At 45.0% G+C, this 25,143-nt stretch overlaps 2 protein-coding genes across 3 annotated transcripts; both read right to left on the reverse strand.

Annotated features, from left to right (window-relative positions):
• Nucleotides 1-127: 127 nt before the first annotated feature.
• Nucleotides 128-12,486, reverse strand: LOC139346707 (integrin beta-1-B-like). Of its 2 annotated transcripts, XM_070985927.1 has the most exons (16): nt 12,467-12,480; nt 12,208-12,271; nt 10,909-11,000; nt 8,943-9,159; nt 7,895-8,065; nt 7,311-7,555; nt 6,739-6,894; nt 5,010-5,105; nt 3,858-3,947; nt 3,612-3,752; nt 3,264-3,469; nt 2,935-3,161; nt 2,628-2,850; nt 2,240-2,475; nt 1,843-2,009; nt 128-1,440 (listed from the first exon to the last, which is right to left on the reverse strand). In XM_070985927.1, exons 2-16 carry the CDS (start codon nt 12,269-12,271, stop codon nt 1,375-1,377), a joined length of 2,397 nt encoding a protein of 798 aa, XP_070842028.1. In that variant the 5' UTR covers nt 12,467-12,480; the 3' UTR covers nt 128-1,374. The 2 variants fall into 2 exon arrangements, with proteins under 2 accessions (XP_070842028.1, XP_070842029.1); XM_070985928.1 differs by lacking the exon at nt 5,010-5,105 and having other exon boundaries at nt 12,467-12,486.
• A 3,403-nt stretch (nt 12,487-15,889) lies between these two features.
• On the reverse strand, nt 15,890-24,289 carry LOC139346593 (serine/threonine-protein kinase H1-like). The gene is made up of 3 exons (XM_070985752.1): nt 24,030-24,289; nt 22,135-22,861; nt 15,890-16,255 (listed from the first exon to the last, which is right to left on the reverse strand). Exons 1-3 carry the CDS (start codon nt 24,287-24,289, stop codon nt 15,890-15,892), a joined length of 1,353 nt encoding a protein of 450 aa, XP_070841853.1.
• Between the last annotated feature and the right edge of the window lie 854 nt (nt 24,290-25,143).

The following is a 25,143-nucleotide window of genomic DNA, read 5'->3' on the forward strand; positions in this document are numbered from 1 at the left end:
ATAATAATAATAATAATAATAATAATAATAACTGTATTGCAGTCCTTTGCTTAAATGATTAATTCAAGTAAGAAAAGAAAAGTCTACTCTTAAAAATATACTTGCATTTAAACACACAGACACCAAAAAGGCAAAATGCTACTGATTTATTTAAGCCACTCACAGAGTAAGAAGTGATGAGATGCAACAGCTACAGTGTTTTTCCAACATGGTTGCAGTATTTGTTATGTAACAGTCTCCAGGGCTGCATGGTCACCTCCCTCCACCCCCCCATCTCTGCCCCTTCACATGATTCTTGTCGCAGAGCTGCATCTGCCTCTGCTGCCTCCTCTGAAGCTGTGATATTTGCTCCGCACATTTTTTATGATCAGATGCAGATGAAAGAGAATGCTGCATAGTGGGAGCATATGGAGTAATTTTCTCTGATGCTCCACCACCAGCACTACCACCACCTCCCACCTCCCACTGGCTGTTAAAGCTGCATGCACGCCTGCCCAGTGGCTCTGGGAGTGGAGGAGGCATCGCTATGATTAATATCGCTTTGCTCAACTCGCCCAGCAAGGTCATCAGCAGCCATCTGTAGGCAGTGGAAGAACCCTAATATCCATTTAGATTTGAGCATCCCATTGTTTCTCTGCGCTTACACGATTCAGCCCAGTGCTCTGGCAAAGTGGCTGGCGCGTACACTGGCTGCTCTTTTAAAGTCATATCAAACCTGCAGTATTCTGTCTGATGAAGTCACAGGTGTCTGTTGGAATACGAAAGCATGAGTCTGGGTTTCACATTTGCGTCCAGAATAGCGTCTTCTCTGACTATGGCGAAATGTAAATGAATGTGAAGCTGCTTCATCATTTCCAGCAGGAGGACAGTTTCTTCTCCTCTCATCTAGAGGGCAGTGGAGACCCACGTAAAAAAATCCGTGTCCCCATTGGGATTACAATGCATAATGCAGAATGCTCACCTCGCTGTATCTTGCCTCAGAGACCCAAGTTGCACAGCTGATCCAACCATCAGCATATATGGGAGGTTTTCCATGCATATGCCTTCCAAAATATTACACTATAATTAGCATTTGTGGATTTTAATAATCTGAGGGAATTAAGTTTGGATGTATCCCACAGACAACTAACCCTAGGAAGCAGTGTGTGTGGGGGATGCTGTTTGAACGTGTGTGCAGCGCATGCAGGGAAAGGAAGGGCTGGACCCCGGCAGTCCGGGGTTTCATGTTGAGATCAAAGGGGAGTAAGTCAGACATCAACATCCGCCCCCCCTCGCGCCAAACAAGTCGGACCAACTGCTGACAACAGTTCAGATGAAGGATGTTGTTTCACTGTGCCTCACAACAGGGCTCCTGATTGAAAAGTAGATCTGCCATCATTGTTCTTTATACTTGGGGTTGACGGTTGTCGTGACGGCGCTCTTGTAGATGGGGTTGTTCCTCTGCAACAGATTCAAAACAAGCGTCATCCTGCGTGATTAGTCACTCATTTTGTGTCACATTACCACTGAGAATTTGAAGATGCTGTTGATCGAACTTGATTTTTTTACGTTCTATTTTAATTCTGCCATCATGTCGTTGTTATGACATAAAAGCAAACAATGCAGCATGTTTATTTTTTGAGAATACATACTACATGTGGTCACATTTTGTCTCATTTCTTTCCTTGGCTCCTTTTGTACTTTCCTGTTTCCTCTGTACCATGCTTACCACAATGCTCTTGTTTTACAATGTTGGTTGTCAAAATGTCCCTGCAGCAATGTCACCAAGACAAATTCCTGCATTTATTGTACAGCCTCTGACTGACAGGCACTGACAGAAAGGTTTGTTTGGGCAGGGCTCACCCTGTTCCAGCGTCTCTGCTCCAGCTCTCTCTGGAAGTGGGCAAACTCCCTGCGGTCATGGATGCTCGTGAGTAGTTTCCATAGCAGCAACAAAGACACGCCCAGCACCACAATAGAGCCTGATAGCACTGCGGTAATCAGGATCACATTTGGACCTGATGGGCATTCTTGAGAGACAGAGGAAGCCATAGCTCCTTAGTGGAAAGACATTGTAGAATCGTTCTAAAATATTTATTTCAAGTGAAATGAATATTTATGGGAAAAGGTGGATTAAAATTGTGCTTTCATTCATGTAGTTGGTTGGTTGGTTTGGTTGTAGAGGGAACCATACCTCACACCATCAGTAAAAAGGACACATGTAAAGGGTTTCATGTAAAACACAATCTGCTTTGCTTACCTCGGTCAAAAGCTACATGAGCAAGGACAGAGTCCTCCTTCTGTCCACTCCTCAGCAGGAAGTGCACTCTGCAGCCCTCTGCATCCACCTCTATACATTTGTGAAGGCCTGGATAGGGGGGCACTGTTGCTAACGCGCCAGCCTGACCCACCAGAGTGAGGTTCAGGTGGGCACACCTCGTCTGACACTCCTCTGGATCCAGGCCCAGCGAGAAGGCCCTGCAGAAGATGCACTCTCTGTGGAAAAGAGCATCAGTGTAATCTGATCTGAAGCAGTATCTAAAAATGACAGCAACGAGAGTAGACAGAGTTCTCTTGCATCTCTTTGTCACTAAGCACCCAGTAAATACTAAAAACTTCCTCTTCAAGAACTAGAAAGATCACGGTACCTGTGCAGGGTGCAGATGCTGGGGCAGGAAGGGCAAAGCTCACAAGTTGGGCCTTGGAAGCGGCTGTCATGGCAAACGCAGGTGCCACAGTGACAGTCCCCTCTGCCCGCACAGATCTGTTTGTCCCGAGAAGGACAAGACTCTGAGCCGAGAGGGCACTCACACGCTCGGCCACGAAATGCTGGGAGACATACGCACAGCCCGCAGACGCACCTGCCGTTCCCTGGGACAGTGAAACACGAGGAAAGAGATTTCAAAATGAGATGTCATCACACACATTGTTGAAGAGCGGCTGTCTGTGCGCTACCTCCACACTGCAGTCCTCGGTACTGATCACAGCTGAAATCACTGCATTCACAGAAATTCCCGTAGTAAGCCTGGCTGGGCTTTTTGCTGCTCTTACGGCAAACACACTTCCCACAAACACACTCTCCGTGCCCGCTGCACACTTGAGATGCATTATCACGGCGACAAAGCTCGCTTGACTCAGATTGATGGCATTCGCACAATCTTCCGACTCTTCCCTCTTTGCACCTGTAACACAGGTACCGCAAATATCAGTTGCTTGGTTTCTTCCCGGATAACCTGAAATTTAGCTTGTTAACCAAATTGCTGCCATCGAGCTACTTCACGTACCTGCACATGCCACACTCCAGACTGCCGTTGCCATGGCTACATGAAGGACTGCGTGGCACCACGTCCTTTTGACATGAGCACTTGCATATGGGGCTCAGCAGGACCTCAACCTCTTCACTGTAGCCTTGGGGCTTAATAATAATATGGGGTGGTCTTTGTGAAGCAGTCACGCACAGAGGTGCTGTAATGCTTACATTAAAGCTCACCTAGGGGGGAGGTGAGAATTCCTTGAGCGCAATTATAATGCTCCACTAATGAGGTAATCATGATTAGCATTACTGTCAATTGCCACATGCTAACAGCGGCACTCACACATCTTACCACACACAGAGCCACATGACTACACACCTCGTCGCCTACAGAGATGTTGGAGCACTTCCTCCCCTGCTCGCTGTGCCCGGGCTTGCGGTCCTTACAGCGTGAAGTATAGGAGATGTGATAGCCCGCCGGCAGCTTGCTGTTCTCCATAACAACCTCAGAGGTCAGTGCCTGAAGTCAATAGAGCAGTTAACCCCTTAAAGATGAGGAGGTGTCAGCAGGCTACACACATGAGGCTAATGACCTTTGTGGGAAGGGAGTTTCTGCCTCACTTACATTGTACGCTTCGACTATTATCTGCAGGATGTTGTCGGAGTTGTTGGAAAGCGCTCCGACCGCACATTTTGGGAAGATGCTTCTGAGGCCCTGCAGCAAAGCAACAATATCCTCAACATAGATGAATGAATATATGCTTATTGTCAGTCCGCCAGCTGATTTATATGCCGCTCTCTCTAGCAACCTTTCCGTTACGGTGGCATAGAGAAACTGAATGTGGTGTCAAAGCATGAAGGCTTGAATTGGTCACGGTCAGAATTCACCCCCTCTGATGGATGAAGGCAGTCAATGGGAAAGAGGTTCAATTCAGATATAAAACTGACAAAAAAAACAACTTAAATGTTACTACTTTTGAATTATCTACACAGGATACATGTGAATGTCAAAGGATAAGTCAGTCAACATTCTATGTTTTTCTAATTGTTCACAAATCCCATAATGACCCAAACTGACAATGAATTGATCTGTGTTATCGAAGCCTGATATATTTCATTCCTGTCTGCCACAGAGCTCGACTGTCATCCAAAAGCCATTAAAAACACATCAATGAGCCACACCATTGCACTGGTGACATGTTTCTTCATTACATAGCACTCCAACATTGTAGATAATGTTGAATCAATCCACACGTGCACCATCCTGCTGCTGTAAATACTCATGAGAGCGCCAAATCTGCAGCTGAAAACTGCACAAATATCCCCACAAATATACTTCATGTTCCAGGAGTGTCTGCTGAAAACTACAGTGATACATTGCAAGTTTTGGCCTTTTTATGGTATTTATTTTGCATTAACAAAAATGCAGAATATCACCTGACTTAACCTTTCATGTGACGCAATGCGAGGCCTTGCCAGTGTTAATTTCTAGACTTGATCCGCAGTCTTAAAACTATAGAGGAAATAAATACTGACATCTTGCAAGCTCAAGGTTTAGATGGAGTGAAATCTATAGAGATTTCATAGAAGAACTGGTTTATTTTCTTGTGAAAACGTGGAAAATCCTTTCTGTATACTAGTTTACAACTGTGGTTCCACCACTGAAATGGTCACCAACCGCCTTGGGCTAGCATATAGAAAACAACTCCTTGTATGCATTTCTGGAAAAAAACAACAAAAACAGATAAATAATGAATGAATGCAGTCCCTGCTGTACCTCATACAGGTGTGCAACTTCTTCAGTGACAGCAAAGATGATCTGGATGTTCTTCTGTCTCAGTGTTTCGGCGACGTGAGCCACCGAAGGATAGTCCTGACAGAGCGGAGTCAGGACAGATGCGAAATGCAATGCATAACACTCGGGTGAGAATATATATGTGTAATCAGTAGTTAAGCATGCTCTACCTCTTCCCTCTGTCGCTGTCCTCCCCCTTTCCCTCCCATCTAACAACTCTTTCTATCGCTCATTTCATTCACTCACCCTGACAGACTTTCCATTTCCTCCAAATAGATAAATAAGTACTATTCACAGAGGAGGAACACCTGCATCTCCCACATCCATTTTCAGCCTTGGGAGGTCATTTATCCAGACGGAAATAGATTAATAATGTATCTATATTCACTCCACCTGTCAGCTGCCTGGACTGCAATGAGGTCAAGAACCATAACACTCTTGCGGCCGTAATGAGAGAGCGATATGGATGTTTAACGCACAGGGACAAACACACTCACAAGCAAACAAATAGGCACAAAGCACCACCCACCACATATACACAAACACAGTGAGATTAAGAGATGAAAGCTTCGGTTTTGGTAACTCCACAAACACTCCAGCTGTTACCCATCAGGGTATGCCTGTCAGCATCTTCTTTACCCAGGGAACTGTGTTGTTGATTCTGACCTTTAAATCACTGTCTTTGACTTCTGTCTGCCGCAGCCTGGACCTCTATTTCACTGCTAGGATTGCAGACGGGAATCAATTTAGCACGCGCCGCAATATCTGGTCCATAGCATAAACACTGTGTGCTCCTCAGGACCACAGCTACCCAACGCATGCTATGCGAACAGAGTGAAAACACGCACATGCTGCTGCGGCGGCTTGTTCTGCTGAGCTAAATCTTTAGTCTTCGTCTGTGAATATAGGAATTAGATATTACAAACCTGTATCCATCATTTTTTTCCACAAGGGAGAAGAACTCGAAAACAAACCGACAGACAAACGTGAGGCTAAAGTTAGCAAACAAGTATCTGCTTACACAGCAGACAAAGAGCAACATTATTATCCCATTAAAATCTTGTTTCTATCTACCTAATGAATGGAAGTCTTATATATACCACCCTTTAAGCTTTTGGCTGGTCTCTGTTAACTTGAAAACGAGTTATTTAACTGCTAGATGTTCAACTTCTTTTTAAGCTAGTTGCTAGCTTTGTTGCTGCTGCTTGGTGCCTAGCATGTTGTGCTTTTGAAAGGTTTTCAGATGAAATAACTGCCTGACAGAACTGGAAATGGAGTCGATGAGTGCGGTAAAACTTGAGCCACTTAACAAGGGCGAGTATCAAACCTCAATACTAGGCTATTGGCGAGTTTTGAAAACTGAAATGCTACTTTTGCTACTATAGAAAACTTGTTTCTTAAAGGCATACCTGTAATGTATCATGGAAAAAAGTAGCCGATTGTTAAGGTATTGTTACCAAAACCCAGGTGTATTTGCCTCCAGGCAATAATAAATAATAAAAGATTAGCAATAGAACAGTAGCTAGCTGTGAAGGTAGCTTGCCTAGCTTTCTGACAATATTTAGTTGTAATGGACTGCAGAGATTGGTGATAATTTTCTGTGGGTTTGTCACAACAAAATGGCCCCTTCCACTTTACACATCGCTATGTAATGAATTTAATAGAATATAAAAAATTGTTATTGCTAAATTAAAAAAGCTTAGGACCAAACCTGGGCATTTCCTCTGGTGTACACATTTTTATGCAAGTGACACTTTCCATCATTGGGAAGCACAATGCCGCCCAGTTTGCCGTCTCCGGCAGAGTGGAAGCCAGCATCAGTAGAAAACACCAGCAGACGAGTCACATTCCTCCAACCGATCTGCTCCTGCAAGTGAAGGACATCAAACAGTCAATGAACTGCCAATTGGCAGCAAATAGAGCACCGTGACTGATATAAGTATTTCTGACAGGCTTCGGGAGAAGAATTACCTCTCTGCTTTTGTATGTAATCAAATGACTGCGGCTGAGTCATACTCTATGCCTTCATGCTCTTTAGGGCTTAAATCAGTCAAACCAGTCATTATGAAATTGTTAAAGTCAAATTTCCATATTTGAGAACTCATAATGAGTTTAAAACATACCCAAAACTGGTGCAGTTTCCCAAAGGAAGCTTAGTATTCTGAAACACCCGTCTCATCTATTGTCTGCAGTCTTCCCACTTCCTCCACATAACGCCCACCCAAACGAAAACAACAATCTCTGTATTGCAGTCCTGCTTCCAGCTGGGCTTCCTTGCATTACCTCACAGACTGCGGCCTGCATCAGGGCATCCAGGCCCCCCTCCGGTAAATCCAGGTTCCCAGAGATTCGCTGCACCCCCACTAGCTCTGTGAAGAGGCTTCCGTTGGCGGTGAGGCTCAGGACGTGGTTGTAGGTGAAGGGAGGAGCGCAGGGCCAGGGCTCGGTCCTCTTGCAGGGGTTGCTGAGCATGTCCTTTGCGGTGCTGATGTATGGCATCACCGTCTTGTCCACAAACGCACCGAAGCCTTTTGGAGTGGGAACAAATGGAGGGGAGTAAGAAGTAGCGTGAAGTTTTGAGAAGTCATTTTGTGACTGAAGGGTGGAAAGTGAATAACTAATGCTCTCCCTTCTCTCAAAAGCTACCAGTTGTCCTTGAGCAAAGCACTTAAGCCCCAATCGCTCCAGTGGTGCTGCTCAGCGGCCAGTAGTAAGATTATGATTGCACCGGGCAGCTCCCAGGTGTGTAACTGTGTGAATGTGACACAAGGGTATGCCATGAAATGTATACGCATGGAGGTATAAAAAGTTAAGAAAAACGATGTTAGCCTACATTGCAGGTAATAAGGAAACTGAGGCAGACAGACCCATTCTGAAGTCATGAGTAATATTCCTCATTTCTTCCATCAGCTCAGCTCCCAGCCTCTTGACGTTGGGCAGGTCGTCTTCCATGGAGAAGGACAGATCCATCAGGTAGTACAGGTCTATGGGGTAGTCGTCCACACGTTTGAACTTTATCTCAAAGCTCTGGGGTTCACCTGCGAATTAAGGAAGTGGTAATTCTTTTGGAAACATAAATGGACATTTCCAGGATATCTGGATATCTATTGACTTGATGAGGGATTTCTAATCACATCCAGTGAGCTTTTTAAGGTTGACTGATGTTTGTTTAGAGTCTGTATTTTTAAATGGGATTTACTTTGAGGCCAAAAATGTATTTAAAGTGATTTTCTATTTTCCCACTGAAATATATGTATGTTCCCAACTCTATGGGAAATAGCATTGAGTTATAGAATACGTAATTTGACAGTTAATTAAAGGTGCAGTGTGTAGGATTTAGGAGGATCTATTGGCAGAAATAGAATATCCTCTTCCATAGAGACCGCCATGTGTCTACAGTAGCCCAGAACAGACAAACCAAAAACTGACCTCAAAGAGGGCCTTTTGCATTTCTCATGTTTTTAGTGGCCACCATTGGTTCTCCTACACACAAGGGGAACGTGAGGCAAGGGGTATTCAGTTGGTTGTGATTTAAAATCCACCTAGAAAAATGCCACATGTATGATTTTGAAATATCTATGCTTCTGTAGTTCTTCTATCTATACCATGAGTACCACGTTTCCCACGAAGCCCACTGCTTCTGTTTGCAATCAGGACATTTTCTTCCTCTGCCGCTGCCAGCAACTCTATGAACTGTGCCCTCAACTTCACTGAGGTCTGGAGGAAATCTCATCACAATTGCAATAACAAGACTTTGGAGGCAGACGTCTGTGAGCCTGATCAGACAGAGTGATGTGAATATGAAAGGCATCTCCTCGAAGACGTGCAGAAAAAAACAGAACTCTAGCATTTGTCATCAGGTCGAAAACAAAGGTGGTTGATACAGATATTTTTCAGTGATGGAAAGACACTCACCTGGCCTCAGGTGGAGGAGGACACTCTGAGGCTGGAGTTGTGTGACCTGTCTGTGATGCCGTTGGTCTCCTTTAGGGTGGAAGGTGATCTTCCGGTTCTTTAGAAGGACAGTGGAACCTCTGGGGTCTTCCAGGCGATCAAAAGGACAGCCCCTCCTCAGCAGCGCCCGGGGGGTGTCACAGCGCTCCCATATGTGCTGGCCCACTTCTAGAAAATTCTTGAAAGAGGTTTAGTTCAATCCCTTATATAAACACTCACCTGACGGCAACATAGAAAAATGAAAAATGCTGAAACAGCTAAGATGAAATGACACTAAATACAGTGAGAAAAGTATCAGTGATGCAGTTTAAGTTGGTGGTAAAGAGGGTGTGAATGTGATAGTGAAAGGCAGTGTGTGTGTGTGTGTGTGTGTGTGTGTGTGTGTGTGTGTGTGTGTGTGTGTGTGCGCGCGCGCACACGCCTCTCATCCTTCACTCTGCAAACAAATGTAATTAAAGATGACAGATGCTGTACTTTCCACACTCTTATATACCATGGCACATTTTCAACTCGCTTTTATGGTATTTATGGAACAACAAGCTAATTGTTGAGCAGAACACGTAAACACAAACATAAGAAGCGTCAAATATAATTCAAAGGGTTTTTAATATACAGCCGTCAACATATGTTACTGGCACAGCAGGGACGCATGCTTTCCAGAGTTTTAGATCATTTTTATAGCTGCATTTTGAAACATCGTGACTGGCTGTCTTTAGTTATAATATATACAGATAATTATGGGGATATTCCTCGGCCAACACATCATCATACCTAAAGACTGAATAAGTTGTTTGCTAATGACTCTCAAAATGACATATATGACCATTCCAGTAACTGGAACCTTTGTCATACTGGACCTCCATCAAACGGCTGCAATTTGCTGGTTTAAATGCTGTAAATGACCACCTTTGGATTTATGCTGTTACTTGAATTGTGCTGGTATTATTATTACGGGTTGGGCAAAGGGTAAATATTTATGATATATTTTCTGTGATTTATTTATTGTGTTCATATTCTTAACTTGTTCATTGATGTTTTGACTTATTTGATATGACGTGTGTATGATGTGATGCGTGTATGAGTGGGTGTGTGGGGTAACCGGAAATGCCTTCACCTGAACGATTGAAATTTGTCTCAGCGGTTGCCCCGTAGTTTGCCCCTCACAAAGGAATTGAGTTTGAAGGTAGCTGGCGGGCGCTAGCGCTTGCATGTCGTTACTCTGTTTGTAACTCAGATTGCACTTTGTTTGAACTATATGTTCAAAAGTACTTGGTTGGTTTAGGAAAAGATCATGGGTTGAAATACATTTGTTGTTGTAACTTAATAATACACAAACAGAAGTCTCCTGGGTGAAAGTCTTGTATTTGCTTGGCCCATCCATCCACCCGGCGTCACCTGACATCCTCCTTTATTCCTGTACTACAGGACGTACTATCATAAGTACTACAGCCACTAGAGGTCATCGCCTAGCAATAAATGTCAATATTACGTGATAATTACCACGTATAAAAATTCTGAATATATATGGTGTGGCACAATATGCTGAAAAGCTTCACTGAAATCTCCACCTCCCCCCACAGTTTTATTCTTGGCTTAGTAAAAAAGCCTGTGAATCAGCATTTAGCCAGTTATAGGAAACAAAATCTGATACACCAAACTCTCCAAAATACCCATTTTCCATCTGTGGGTTGAATTCTAACTGCATAGGGTCAAGGTCTTGGGTCTTGATAGGGTCAAATAAATGACTGATTGGGCCTTTAAACAAAGAATTGACTCCCAAAGAGCCTTTTCCACTAAGCATCGCTATCATAAAGGAACTGAAGTGGTGCACTGAGAAGCTTCCTCGTGGTCCCAAACGGTGTGCAAGGTTACGTTAACAGCGATCCCTTCGAAGAAGAAGGCAGAGTGTGTTTCCGAGGTCGCTCACCTCCTCAGCACACCAAGCACAGTGTGGCCCTGCTGCCAGGCACTCTCCACAGCTCCTGACCCCCTGACTGTGGCATCCGTGATCTGAATGCTCTGCAGGAACAGAAACCAGCAAGAAGTCACACTTTTCCACCACGTAAATGTACAATATGATACTTGTGCAGGTGAAATCTTCTTTTCACGTCCTGGTTTGGTGTGAGAAGGATCGCTTTTGATGCCAAGCGAGGTTACTTTAGTTCAGATCGGTTTTCCTCTTGTTTTGTGTTCCTTATCCGTGCAATTGAAATGCAAAAAACACAAAACTATCAATCATTAATGTCCGCCTTTGTTGGCAGTTGCCTAGTAACAGTGCACTCACAATTTACCACTTGAAAATCATGTATATTTTGCACTTGACTTTCCGTATCTGAAATGCAACCTCAAAAATTCCATTTGAAGGCAGCCTGTGATCTGAATTGTACTGCTGGCAGTCTGGAGGCCCACCAGCCACATTGGATATCTATACACGTCTATACCACCTAATTCCCATGCAGTAGTCACAGGTTTTTAGGAAATACAACCACAAAAATCGTCCAATCCATTTTCAGGCCACAAGTTGCCACAAAGTGATTTTCAGTCTTGAGGATCTCATAGAAATTCCTGCTGGATTCATATGTTTGTAAGTGGGGGACTCAGCATTTGGTCACAATACACCAACGAGGTACTGATCACAAATTCAGCCATTTGCACTGTTTTATGTTACTGAAGAAGAAGAAGAAACAACACCAATCACCATGGCCGTCTATGAGAGAAGACAAATGAGTATAATGTGGTAATTAGCGAGCTTTCGAGGTATAGCAGGCAGATTTTGTCACCTTTGGACAGACCAAGGCTCTCTGTTTCCTCCTGTTTCCAGTCTTCATGCTAAGCTATCACCACCCTCTGGCTGTAGCTTCATATCTAATGCACAGATATGACAGAGCTATTGATCTCCTCATCAAACCCTCAGCAAGAAAGCAAACGAGCGCATTTCTAAAAATGTCAAACTTTTCCTTTAAGTCACCATTTGCATCCAGCCCGTTTCATTTCGCTGAAACGCCTCACAGAGGTGAATCTATGCCCACCTGCTGTCCCATCTCATCTGAATCTACAATGCATTTAAAGCAGAGCTGCACAGCCCCGAGGAGATGACAAGTGCACATTTTAAGTGGCAAACAACTGGTGGGATCCAGGCTACAATCTAAATGAGAATTTCTGAGTAGGAAGAATAATGAGACAGTTTACTTTTATTGCATCCTCAATGAGAAAAGTATTGACCCACCCTGTGTTCCTGTGGCGCTGTATCTGCAGCACAATAAGAGGACAGCGGCAAATAGCGGGTTCATCTGGAAAAAAAAGAGAAGGAAAGCAATTTACTGACTAAAAATGTGGACCATTCTTTCCTCTCAAATCATTAAGGTGGAGTGGAGTTGTAATTGCTGTTTAAAGAAAATAATCTCCACTCTGAGCGGCTCACAAAAGACCCCAATATTTGATCTACTGGGTGTTTGGTTTATACAATAGGAATAAGAAGCACTTACCTTGAAGCGTTCAACTGTGTGGAGACACACATGAAGGGAAGAGGGGGTATCTATCCTCTGGGGGAGGGACCAGATGGTTCCTCTATACATCCTGTACAGCACATGAGCTTGGGGACTCCACCACCACTCCCTCCTCATGTTATCCTCTTTCTTATAACAGCCAGAAGTGGATCTGCCAGCTTATGTTTCAGGGTCCTGAGCAGCAAATGATCTCTTCAAGTAAGGCCAAAGATAAAGGGAATAAGTCCGTGGTTTTCTGCTGAGAAAAGCTGAAGAAAAGAAAAAGACACTGTCTGTCGTACTTGTCCTCATAGAGCACAGGGTTGGTGTTAGAGAGCAAATGCTATCTCCTACAATTTTTTGCAGTGCTCTGCTTCCTCGACTGCTTGGCCTTGCTGACCGCTGTATGAGACTAAAGCCCGTGCAGAAAGACACTGACCCAACAGCACACAAGCTAAATGAGCTCCGGGGATTTGTTTTTCGCTCCAAATCTGCCTTACCTATGCAGAAGCATGGAGTTTTCCCCTTCTAGCAAAAGCCTTTAAACCTCAGATTGACCTGCAGCACAAGGTAAAGAGTCGAACAAATAATATGAAAGCTAATCCACGGCTAATGTTGATTTATTTGCATCCGCGTGGTGTCATTGCAGTTTTATCCCACATGGAAGTAAACTGGCCAGTGATGGCAAAGCATCACACACTAAAATAATAGAAGGATTATCTGCAGAACTGTATTAAAGACTGGAAGTAAATATGTGGTGCATTTCTTTGAGATCAAGCAGCTTTCACTGCCCACTCCAAACAAACGGGAGCCGCAGAAGACAATGGAATTAGTCCGTGTGCAGAAATGAGACGGACAATACGCCGAAGCAGTTGGTTTGTTATTCCCTTTTGAAAGATAATAGCAGCGAGACTGGAATGATAATAGTTAGGAGAGGAAAAAAGACCACTTCCCATTATTGTTGACTTCAGTTTGGTTTAATTCAATTCAAATTTCTTTATCAGTCCGTGAGTGGAATTTTGTTTGCAGACAGAGTTTCAAATAAAAATGCATAACAAATCACCTCTTCCTCCGCCAGCATCATTTGATAATACCAGATATGGACTCAATTGTGCAACGCAATTCAAACACTCCGGTAAAGAATGAAAGGCTATTCCACAGCCGTGTCATTCTGGGTGGAAAAAGTTTCTGTGGCTCATTTTCATCAGCACATGGAGCTATTATCAAAGCGCAGACACAGAACTATACACCCCTAACTCCAGCAGTTTCAAGAGATTTCCTCTTTGCCCTCAAACATCCCACTTTCGCTGCATTACTCTCTGTGATTCTGCTTGCTGACGCGCTCTTTCCAAAATGCACCAGCAGTCCTCGTCTCCTTCCCAAAGGGACATTGATCTCAGGTCACTGAGTGTGGGCAGCCATTGAAAGGCATTAACAACTCTCCAGTGCTCCCTGCTGGAGAAATAATGCATGAGCTTCATCCAAATGACATCATCCATATTCACAGTTTAGTAAGGCACTAAACAGAGGCCTGTTGAGTCTGTGAGGTTAAAGCATCTGAATTAGAGAAGCTGCTGTATTTTACCAGCAAATCAGCAAATTACCATTAATTAACCAATTTGACAAGATAAATAAATAATAAGAAGAATAATCATTGTTTGCTTTCTGGCTTTTTCTGGTGCTTTTAACTGCATTTCATGGTTTTCAGTAGCAGATCAGCAAACTCTGTGAGATGTGACTGAAACCTCCAGAAAGTTGCATTGTTCCCCTAAGGTCAAGCATGAAAACCATGACCTGTTCGGCAGGTTTTGAACATATTTTGCAGAAAATTTCGCAAAAAATGGACCTTCAGTTAAAATCCATTATGTATACTGCCTATCCCTTTCAGGGTTGCGGGGGGCTGGGGCCTATCCCAGCTACAGTGGGCGAGAGGTGGGGTACACCCTGAACCGGTCGCCAGCTGATTGCAGGGCCACATGTAAGGACAAACAAACATTCACACTCACACTCACACCTAGGGGCAGTTAGAGTCGCCAATTAACCTAATGAGCATGTTTTTGGTCTGTGGGAGGAAGCCGGAGTACCCGGAGAGAGCCCACGCATGCACGGGAAGAACATGCAAGCTTCACACAGGGAGATTGCTGACCTGGGGATTGAACCAGCAACCTTCTTGCTGTGAGGCACGCGCACTACCTGCTGCGCCACCGTGCAGCCCCCTTTAGTTAAAATCAAACAAGAAAATTTGTCATTTCACAAAGAATGTATGACTCATACCTTTCTTTTATCACACATTTGATGCGCATAATATCATTAAATTAAAGTTATTCCTAAAGTCAATGAAGGGCAGAGGGAAATGGTGCATGTTCTTTAATGAAATTCCCATTTTTCCTCTAATTTTCCATGAGGTGTTCTGGCCCTTCTGTTCAAATCTGTCCTGCATCCACATCATATATCACCATAGCATAGTGCAGTATATCTGCAAACAAAAGCATTAGTCATGAATAATTAGAACAAAATCAGGGAAATAAACCTACCATATATAATGTGTTATATTGCTAAACAAGACTGAACTTCACTGAGAATTATGCTTTGCTTTACTTGCAGTTTGATGCACTTTCAGAACTTGGATTACCATTTTAATTTAAAACTTCTCCCTGGAAAAAAAAAACAAAAAAACGGGTTATTTTGAATATAGTGTTGTTTACAGCTTACATAATGTTTGGGGGAGAGAAGAGAGCTCTTAAAACCCAGCGCTTCATTTTAACTTGATAGAGGCCTGTCAACAAATATCTGGATTGTGCTTTCAGTGGCTACACAGGACTGTGGGTGCTGCTATGTAGGAGGACTGACAACAAAAGAAAAGACTACAGCGTGTTTGCTTCTTTCTGCCTAAAAACGATAAAAAATGTAAATCTTCCTGCTGGTTGGTGTTGGGGAGTTCAAATTTGATTCTAAAAAAGGAAAAGGATCACAGCAGAAGAAGAAGTTTTTTTTCACACTCCTCACTAAGATTAGCCCCACGTCTCATTTGTGGAATTAACCTGTTCGCAGGCATGTAATGTGGTGACTCATGAGGGCCGAGATGAGATCTTGAAGCCATTAGTCTGAGCGGTGTGAATAACCAGGGGCTGCAGACCTTGTGGAGGTGGACAGCTTTGTCTCAATATAAGCCTGGACCTCAAAACTGAAGATATTCACGAGCAGCTTACCCAACCACAACAAACTAATGGAGGCTGGACGTCAGCCTTCAGGGGAACCTGGGATCCTGACTGAAGTCCAGAGAAGAGAGGAAACTTTTTTTTTTTGCCACAACACCTGTTCCAGACACTTTGGCTCCCCATTTGCAGCTTTGTGATTGCAATACACACTGAGCTGGGGCAGCTGGTTCCATCCCCTCATTAGCCTTCATATGAATCTGTGGCATCAGTTGGATGGCGATGATGCTCCTGGAGCCCTCTGGCTGGTTGCTGTATGGCTCTCAGAGGCTGACTTAGTCCAAATGCTGTGCCTTGCTGCTGCTCTTGGTTTTTCTCCAGCCCTTTCCAGGCCCACGCTGCTGGAATCGCCCGAGCTCGCGGTTCTGCTCGGGCCCCGGGAGGAGCTGCGCGATGTCCGCTGCCTGAGGTTCTGGGAGATAGATCGATGGAGGTTCCTCATGGAGGAGCTGGCTGCCATGGTGACCACCCACGGGTGATGGATGGCTTGGTCAGCCGTCAGGCGGGCGGTCGGGTCCAACGGCAGCAGGCGCCGGATAAAGTCCTTGGCCAGGTTGGACACTGAGGGCCAAGGCTGAGGAAGAGAAGAGGCAGAGCATGAGTGATTAGTGTCAGTGTTCATATAAAAACACTCACCCAGAAGATGTCGGTCCCGCCTACACACACAGACGCTCAGTCCTCTGAAGGCACCGGGTGGGTATCTAGACAAGGCGCCTGCACAGATTCAAAGCCTCTTCAAAGTGGGATGCAAGATTTCATTCTTACAAAGCAATAAAACTATGATCCCTGTGCTCTGCGGGCCTAACAAGCAGAACTAAACTCAAAGGAAAGCTAAATGTCACTGGGCAGAAGGAAGCTGAAGTCCTGGGTGAAAGAATACGAAGCCTGGGAGGTAGGACGGCCGTGCCGTATGTGTGGGATTTTGTTCATGTTTATTCTTAGCCTGCATTAGCTTCACAATAAAGGCGCCATGGATGAGCCTCACTGGGATCTCTTGCTCTTTGGTAATTCAAATAGCAAATCACTCCCCTTGTCATGACCCGAGCTGACATTCAAGAATGCTTTGAAATCTGCCATGGCATCTTTCCAGTGGGAGAGAAGACACCAGAATCATTATCATAATTCACAATCATTCAGTTATTCATCACGACTTTGGTTCTTTGTCATGAAGACAACACTGCGGGGGCCCGCCGCAGGAAATTGATAACCTTTGTGCTTCCATCTGATTTTAAATACAACATTACTGATGCAGACACTGAATTAGATTGATCAGATTAAAGAGGTGGCAGAAGGCAACCGGGTCTGGAGATTGAGCCATAGCACAATAACCTTTATCAGTGTCAAAGAGCAAACACATTCAGTTTCTGCACATCATGTTTCGTTGGGATTGTTGGAATGCAGTCAGCGTGATTCACTTCCTCGATCGCTTCCATCTCACTCTCTCGTCTTTGACGTGCAAAAATATTTCCTCAGTCACCCACCAGTTAGCTCAAAGATTCTTCAGCATGTCCGGCTGAGGAGAATAAAAGCTAAATACAGTCAAATGTGTGTGTGCAGACTTCTCTCATTCTTTGCACAGACTAAATCTCGCTCTTTAGGGAGGTCTCGCTCTCCATTTTAATCCTGAAATGCATTTCTCTCCCCCTTTTTTTTGTCTCTCGTCGAGTAATGACAATTAATCAAGCATGAAATTGACAATCGCGAGGCTGTTGCCGGTGAGAGGAATTCAAAGAAGCAGGGACTCGCTTATTCTCAGCGCGCCGACTGGAGAGAAGTGTGTGTGCCAGCACGGCGCTGAGTGCCGTACGACTCATAAAAATGCCTCTCGCTCAAACTTTCTCCTCGCCGTGCTGTCATTTCACACCTGAGAGGCAGGCGGAGTGACACCCGGTTTCCCTGGGAAGGAGAGAAAGTGTCTGATTGAGCTCCCACGTCTAACAAGTCTGGCTTTCCTCTTCATGTAGCTCTGGCGGTGATTCGGTGAGGCCTTATTACAGCGCCGCGAAACACACATTTGATAGCAGACGCGGCTAGCAGAAGGCCCTTTGTCCTCGATCTGAAGTGGCGGGAACGGCTTCGTGCACGCTGGCTACGTACGAGGGATGGCAAAGCCTTCACCAGGTGGGAATGATGCAGGGAACAGATCTTTGAAGAGGCGGCAAAAGTTTGCCTCCCTCCTGCTATCAACACGGTACACTTAAAGAAGAGCAGACATAACTGTGTTGTTTTCCTGGAACGGAGCCACCTGCAGGAAGTTTATCTCTCTCCCTTATTTTGAGCATTTTTCACGTCAAAATACACAAAGGCTTTATTGTGTTTGGTGGAGGAGGCGAGAGCCGGTGTTATACATCACTGTTGAGCTAGCCGACGGGGGGGGGGGGGGGGGGGGGGGGACAGGAGGAGGGCAGATATGGCATAAGCAGTGGAGAAACCTAAGGGCTCAGCTTATTGAGCAACATCTTGTTAGAGTGAATGAGAAGCGCCGCTCACTGCGTTTTCAGCGTCTTTACCCGACAAAGCTGTCATTGCAGCAAATGAAGAAAACACTAGAAGGTTGGATTACGCTAATGTGATCACGAGGATAATGCACTTTTGAGTAATGAACTGCTCCACATGAGAGTCTCCGCTTCACAATTGACTCATATCTGATTCACCCGGCGGCATTTCCTGAGAAATGAAGCCAACTTTAAATATGCCTCATCATAAAGAGTGTGAATGGGGAAGGTGGCCTGTCGCTAATTCAGGTGAAACTCGCAGCTAAGCCACGCTAATCAAAACATCAATACCCGGATGCAGGAGAGATTGGGCTGTCATGTACAATACACCGTGGCTGAGGGGAGGCTGGATTTGTTCGCGCGGCGCTCACCAGGGGGCAGACCGGGCCAGCCGTTACCCAGGGTGCCCTGCTGCCGACAGATGCAGGTGTTTTGGTTGTGTTGTGGAAGTGTGTCTCCAATAAGCAGCAGAATGCAGAGGAGGTTACCAGGCTGCCGTCTCGCCTCAGCTAATGGATTTGTGCTTTACATACGAAAGGCTGCCATGACATGCAGAGACACACACACACACACACACACACACACACACACACACACACAGACACACACACACTCACAGACACACAAATCCACTGATACACTCGCACACATTAGATGAGATGCCCTGATTCCGTGCGAGGGAAGCGCTCTGTCCTACATGCGCCGATTGAGTGATAAGGTGCGAAAAGCCCCCCGAGGCTACACCCGCTCCTCGTCTGCCCCGCTCATCCTCTGTCCCCTCCATTCTTTTCCCTCCATGCACCCCCCCACCCCCCCCTCTGCTGTTGAGTAAACGCACCAGTGTGAATCTGCGCAGGTCTTTAGGCCACGGGCTGCTGCACCTGTGGGGGGAATGCATGCGTGTTGAGGGGAGGTGTTGGGGGTTGGGAGACTGAATCGTGGGCAGGTGCCAGAGGCCGTTTGCATTTCTTAGTGAGTCTCACGTCCACCTTGCCGCTCAAATCCCCAGCCCACCCACACTCACAAACACTCACACTCACTGCATCTCCTTACTCTGCTTCAGCAAACACAAAAGGTTACTGATAGTGTGGAAGAATGTTTGTAATTGCAGCCCTTGCGTATTGATTTGCATAATAGAGAAGAAGAGCAGCTCTCAGAATCTTTATGTCCATCTGGAAAAATGATAGCACCTGAAGTTAATCCTTTTTCATTACTCTTTTTTGTTGAATGCTTATTTACGACCTCCCGACGGCAACATTCTGCGGTTCCTATTGATGAATAACAAACTGATGGACTACACAACGGTGCAACCTATTGACCTGGTTTGGAGTGAGACTCTTAGATTTGAAATGAATAACTCACTGTTGACAATAACTCAACAGTATCCGAAGGAGATTCGCGAAAGCAGATTAATCGGCAACAAAAACAAATAGCGTGAAAGGGATTTCATAATGCAGCTGTGCATTTTCTCCAAAGAAAATGACAACAGTTGCGTTTTAATTTGCATCTTGATTGACCAAATGGTTTCCCCTCTCCCACTCCATCATTTAGTGCTCCTTGTTGTGCCTAATTGTATAAGCTTGTCACATCGCTGCCATCTTGAAGGAGCAGGCAACAAATTCAGGTGATAGCCAGTTAAGTGTATGTTTTTGTGGCTCAGCGGTTAGCTCTGGGTCCTGGGTTTGAGAGTTGAATGCTTAATGATGGCTGAATTCCATTTAGCTGCTTCAGTTTTATGGTCCTGGTACTGCCCATGCCGAGTCACTGCCGTACTGTCGTGGCTGACTGGGACACTTGAATAGAAGAGAGCCATCGTTAATGTTATTAGTAACAGCTGTGCCTTTACTGCTGTGACAAGTCAACATGTCTGCTGTGAAAGAGGCCCATTGTGCCGACATCTGATTACACTGAGGAGGAACATCCTGAGTGCTGCTTGTTACTGCAGGCAAACCAGCCTCTTAGATTTATTCCAACATGTTTTATGTTGCTAACAGAGCCTCGCTGGATGCCTTTATGCTGCCCAAAGTAAATTTCTGGTGTGCATTTTGCAGGACTGTGTCACTTCAATTGGCAGGCAGCTCGTTTCAAATGAAACTCTTCAAGTCAAATTAAATGCGTGGAGGGACTTGCTCAAGCTGTTGAAGCTGTTATTGTTCCAAAGAGGAGCACCCTTCTGAATGACATGAAGAACCCTTGTGGTGGCAGAGGTCCACATTTTGTGGATACTTGTGAACCTTCATCACACATTACAACATAATTATCACAGTGTGTGAGTGCGTGTGTGTGTCTAACCGTGCTGTCAGTCCATCGCAGAGGGTGGATATTTGCACATGACGGAGAATAAGTGTCTTGTCAAGATGGAAATGTGATTGATGGCCGATCCATCAAGTCCTGGACCACTACTCAGCCAAGTATGATGTCTTCATACTGTCATCATATGAATTTACAGATTGATGTCTTCACTGCACCTCAGTGAGCTGTAAGACGCCGTAATCGACGTCCTATAAAATGCGGTTTCCAGCTTTGTTGCCTTGGATTTTCCTCCACCAGTGTGGCCGACGTGTGAGCTGTGTCGAAAGCCACCATAAAAAAAACGTGAAATAAGCCCTTGCATAAACTCTAGAAGGATTTTGCACCATTGTTCAGTTGGTGGTCAGTGCAGCGGTAAACACAGGGATAATAGTCCAGGGCCTATGTAAGGGAGCCTCTTGTATGCCAGACTAAAATGTCAGACTGCATCCCTGAGAATCGGGCCAGGCTTAAAGCCCAGTGAATAATCCAGCCTTGGGTGTAATCAGCGTGAAAGAACAAGCCCAAACTCACCACTGAGCTTGACAGAATAGGCTGTTAAAAATACCCACTTCCGTTATGTGACAGAGGAAAAAAAAAAAAAAAAAGCAGGGCCGCCTTTTCCCCATTTCGAAGCATCCTCAAAGAGCCACAGCGAGCAGGAACTCGAGACTTCACAACAAACTTCTGCATTTTTATGCTTTACAATGTTGCAGAGGAAGGGATGAAAACAAGGCAGAACTCACCTTGGTTACCACACTTTCACTGTCACATGCTGAAAATGTTCCACTCACACTGAGCAAGGATGGAACGGCGGAGCTATTTCTGGTCGTCCTAATAGCGTAATGATTCAGGTGTGCATCGTTCTCAGAGAGGAGGTGTAGCAGACGTATGTGGACAGATGCGTTGCCAGCATGCGTAATTGCACAAAACACACAACAACAAAGCAGACTGTGTTTTGGGGAAAAGGCCGGATGTCAGAAAGGAAACAGCAGGTGGCAGTTTTATTTCTAAAAGGTTTTTTTTTTTTAGGCAGTGAAGGCAGAAATAATCTTATTCATTGGGTTAAACCTTAGGACCTACAACTGGCCAAAGCTACAGCTTCTCTACAGCGTTTTGACTATGAGACAACGCAGCGGAGGGAATAATTTGGAAAAGCATCAAAGTCACTAGAAGCAGAGGTCAAGTCTTTATAATCCGAAAGGGGCCTGTAAGCGTTTAGAGAAAGGCAACTTCCACCTTTTTCAGGACAGAATATTTCTGAGAAGCAGCATCTGCTTCATGGCTCTCACTCTTTGTGACATTTCAACATATAAAAAGACTTTATAACCTGTATTGCTGTTGCATAAAAACATGCCCCTTGAAATACTATGGCTCCTTGGAACTGCTCATTGAGTTGTAGCACTAGCTGCACCTGCTACAGTCCCATATACATGATACATGCCCACCCGCCACCAGAAGCTCCGCACCCTTCGTTTCTGCCTTGCTACATATAGGACACACTAATACTGACATTGGATATTAATCGCGGGGTGAAGAATCATTCAATATGCATGTATTTCTCCGGGATACTGAGCTGGTTATACAATTATTTTGCTCCTAGAAGCTCTGTATGCTAAGAAGTACATAACTAAACTCCGATCTGCAATGAAAAACCCAGTGAACTTACATCTCCATGGAAGCTGTATTTTCCTCGCACAATGGATCTGTAGAGCCGTGTGCGGCTGTCGTCCTCAAACGGCATGGATCCGCTCAGCACAATGTAGGCGATCACCCCCAGGGCCCACATGTCCACTGCACAGGAGTAAGGCCTCCTCAGCAACACCTCAGGGGCCATGTACTCTGGAGTTCCACAGGTGGTTCTGAGGGACCAAGTCCTGTCTTCTCTGGCGTCGTCTCCGTCCTCGCTCTGCTCAGGGCCTGAGACCTCAGACCCTGCTCCTGCGCCTCCAAACGTGGCCAATCCAAAGTCGGTAACAAGCAGTCTGGAATCAGCTCCGGGGTGGTAGTACAGAAGATTCTCAGGCTTCAGGTCTCGATGGGTGATACCCAGGTTGTGCAGGTATCCCACCCCAGTCAGCACCATGCGGAGGGCCACGGTAGCATCCCTCTCTGTGAAGTGGCCCCTGCTGACGACGCGGTCCAACAGCTCCCCTCCCGTGGCCAGTTCCAGCACCATGTAAACCCTCCGCGGGAACTGAAACACCTCGATCAGCTGAATCACATTAGAGTGGCTCACCCGCTGCAGCACCGCCAGCTCCGAGGCGCACACCTCACGGCCCTCTGGGGCCTCTACTTCCATCATTTTTATGGCGAAGGGCTGGCGAGTGGCCCTGTGCTCCACACGCACAACACGGCTGAAGCTTCCTCGACCGATCAGAGCCCTGATGTCGTATCTGACAGCGCAGAAGGGAAATGATGAGTCTGTACAGCATAACTATCCCATGATACACTGTTACAAAGCACTCAGTGTCTCTCACTGCAGCTGCAGCTGTGATGAATGGGATAATATGCGCATGTTGCATAGCCTATCACAGCAAAGTCGGCCAGGCAAATTCATATACATATATATGTATATATAGTATATACACAATTATTCAAACTTTCACCACATATGAGCACAGCAGTACTATAAATACGACCCTGATTGCAAAAAAGTAAAACATAAATACAACAGAATGTGAAAATTTGCTAATCCTTTTTGAAACAAACACGTTGGGAGAGGTTCATTGGTAACAGGTGATAGTGTCATGATTGGGTATGAAAGTCGATGAAACGAGGTTCAGAATAAAGGATATTTCTACATGGGCTCAGGAACATTTTGTAAAACCGTTGTCAGTAAACAGTTTGTTGGAAATGACTGAATCTGTTTTTATTGATGTTTCACACAGAGCTCCAACTGATCTGGAGTCAGGGCTGTAAGCTGTGACTCATCAGATGCAGAGAGCAACATGCACTTCTCTTTAAGACACCAGTTTCCTTGTTTCCACGCTTCCATCTGACAGCGCAGGCAGGCAGTCTTCAGGTATTACCCGGTTTGGCCTCTCCTGTTTGTGCTAATAAACTGCATTGCATGAAGGTTGGCGTTGGTGGGCTGAGCAGAACGAGAAAGGTGGTGACATTAAAAGGCTCCCATGAGCGCTGGATGCTCTTATTAAGTAATTTCACCTTGTGCTGGGCTGCAAATTATCTATTTTTGAATAAATGTTGAAAACCGGCTGCTCACAGGGTTGAGACAATATCTCTTGTTTACAGTTGAGCTTCAGTTATTCAGCATTTCAGTTTTTCTTTCTCTTTCCTTTTTAAACACAGTGAATTACTTGAAATTGGAAAGATAAAAGCAGGTCACTCATCAAGTATGATTAGACCGACATGTTGTTTATTTGTTTTACCGGAAAAAAAAAATCCTATTTTCACATAATTGATGTTGGCACAAAATATAATTTAGGACAGTTTAACTCCTAAAGGAAGCCATGTAATACAGCAGATGTTCATTTCAATGATTTTTCTCTTTTCAACACTATATATTTTTCTTGTGTCCTTGAATTTATCAGTACTCTTTACCTTGCTGTCACACGTGGATCAAACTTGTCCTTGTACTTGGAAACTCTGTCCCGTCCATCTCTGAGCGTCTGCTGCTGGACGTTTGGTGCTGGTTGACGGTTCTTAACGCTGGTACAAAACCACGGACCTCTTTGCTTCTCCGTACTCTTCTTCGGCCCATCGTCATCCTGCGCTTTACTGAAGGCCACGAGCGACTGCACCACGCTCACGTAGCCCCTCTTGGACGCCTCAGGCAGCACCTTACCGTTCCCACAGCCCATCACTCAGATGCAACAAGCCATCGCCACAGAGGGAACAAAAAGTCCTGCATCTAAACTGAACGCAGCCTGGAAATAATAATGAAAGACGACAAGGCGGCAGCTTGTTTCTGCAGGAGCATTCAGGCGGGTGTTAGCAGCAACAGCAAGCTCCACCTACCCAGCAGGTTGACGCTCGGCAGGTGTGTGAACTCACTTATGTGACAGAAGTGTCAGCTAAACGGAAACTGTTTGAAGCTATTGTCGCTCCTCGTATGGCAGATTGCCACAATGATCACAGCCTGGAGAATAAGCTGTGAAAGGAAGAACCCTGATGAAGTCAAGATTCCAGTCACACAGCAGTAAAACTGCGACGCAGCACGTAGACACGGAAATATTCCTTAAATGATTTAAAGTGCTGTTTGAGATACTTCACTGGAAAATGGACGCTCTGTTCTCTTTGAAGGGATGTCAGGACAGGATGCTCCATTTAAGGGTTTCTGGTCATTTCCACCATCGAGGGAAAACTGATACAGCACAACAAAGACAGCAGCGATGAGGAAGAGCGAGGCCGTGGATGGAAACCTACTCCACTCAAGTACTTGATTTTTACAGTACTTATACTTTACAACGTAAAGTCACTAAATATTGTGCTGCTTTTGCTCCACTACATTAGTTTGACGGCTGGAGTCACCAGTTTATCTGTAGATTAAACGGGTCCCAGGTCAAAAAGTAGTGTACTTCAGCGTATTAGACACAGAATTTAAGGACATAAAAGTCAGTACAAGTTTACTTTTACTTTTTGTGCTTGGTTTAAAGTTTTACAAATACTTTGAAAAAAGTAATTTCTGAATAGATGTCATAAAGTTCTACTTAAA

This window comes from Chaetodon trifascialis, chromosome 18 (assembly GCF_039877785.1).
Source record: "Chaetodon trifascialis isolate fChaTrf1 chromosome 18, fChaTrf1.hap1, whole genome shotgun sequence".
Lineage (NCBI taxonomy): Eukaryota > Metazoa > Chordata > Actinopteri > Chaetodontiformes > Chaetodontidae > Chaetodon > Chaetodon trifascialis.

Coding starts and splice junctions, on each gene's coding strand:
- LOC139346707 (XM_070985927.1), bottom strand. CDS start 12,271: ATGAACCCGCTATTTGCCGCTGTCCTCTTATTGTGCTGCAGATACAGC. Junction 7,556..7,894: donor TACTCATGACTTCAGAATGG/GTCTGTCTGCCT, acceptor CCACTCCAAAAG/GCTTCGGTGCGTTTGTGGAC. Junction 6,895..7,310: donor TGCAGGCCGCAGTCTGTGAG/GTAATGCAAGGA, acceptor CTTCACTTGCAG/GAGCAGATCGGTTGGAGGAA.
- LOC139346593 (XM_070985752.1), bottom strand. CDS start 24,289: ATGGGCTGTGGGAACGGTAAGGTGCTGCCTGAGGCGTCCAAGAGGGGC. Junction 22,862..24,029: donor GATCCACGTGTGACAGCAAG/GTAAAGAGTACT, acceptor CTGCGCTGTCAG/ATACGACATCAGGGCTCTGA. Junction 16,256..22,134: donor AATACAGCTTCCATGGAGAT/GTAAGTTCACTG, acceptor TCTCTTCCTCAG/CCTTGGCCCTCAGTGTCCAA.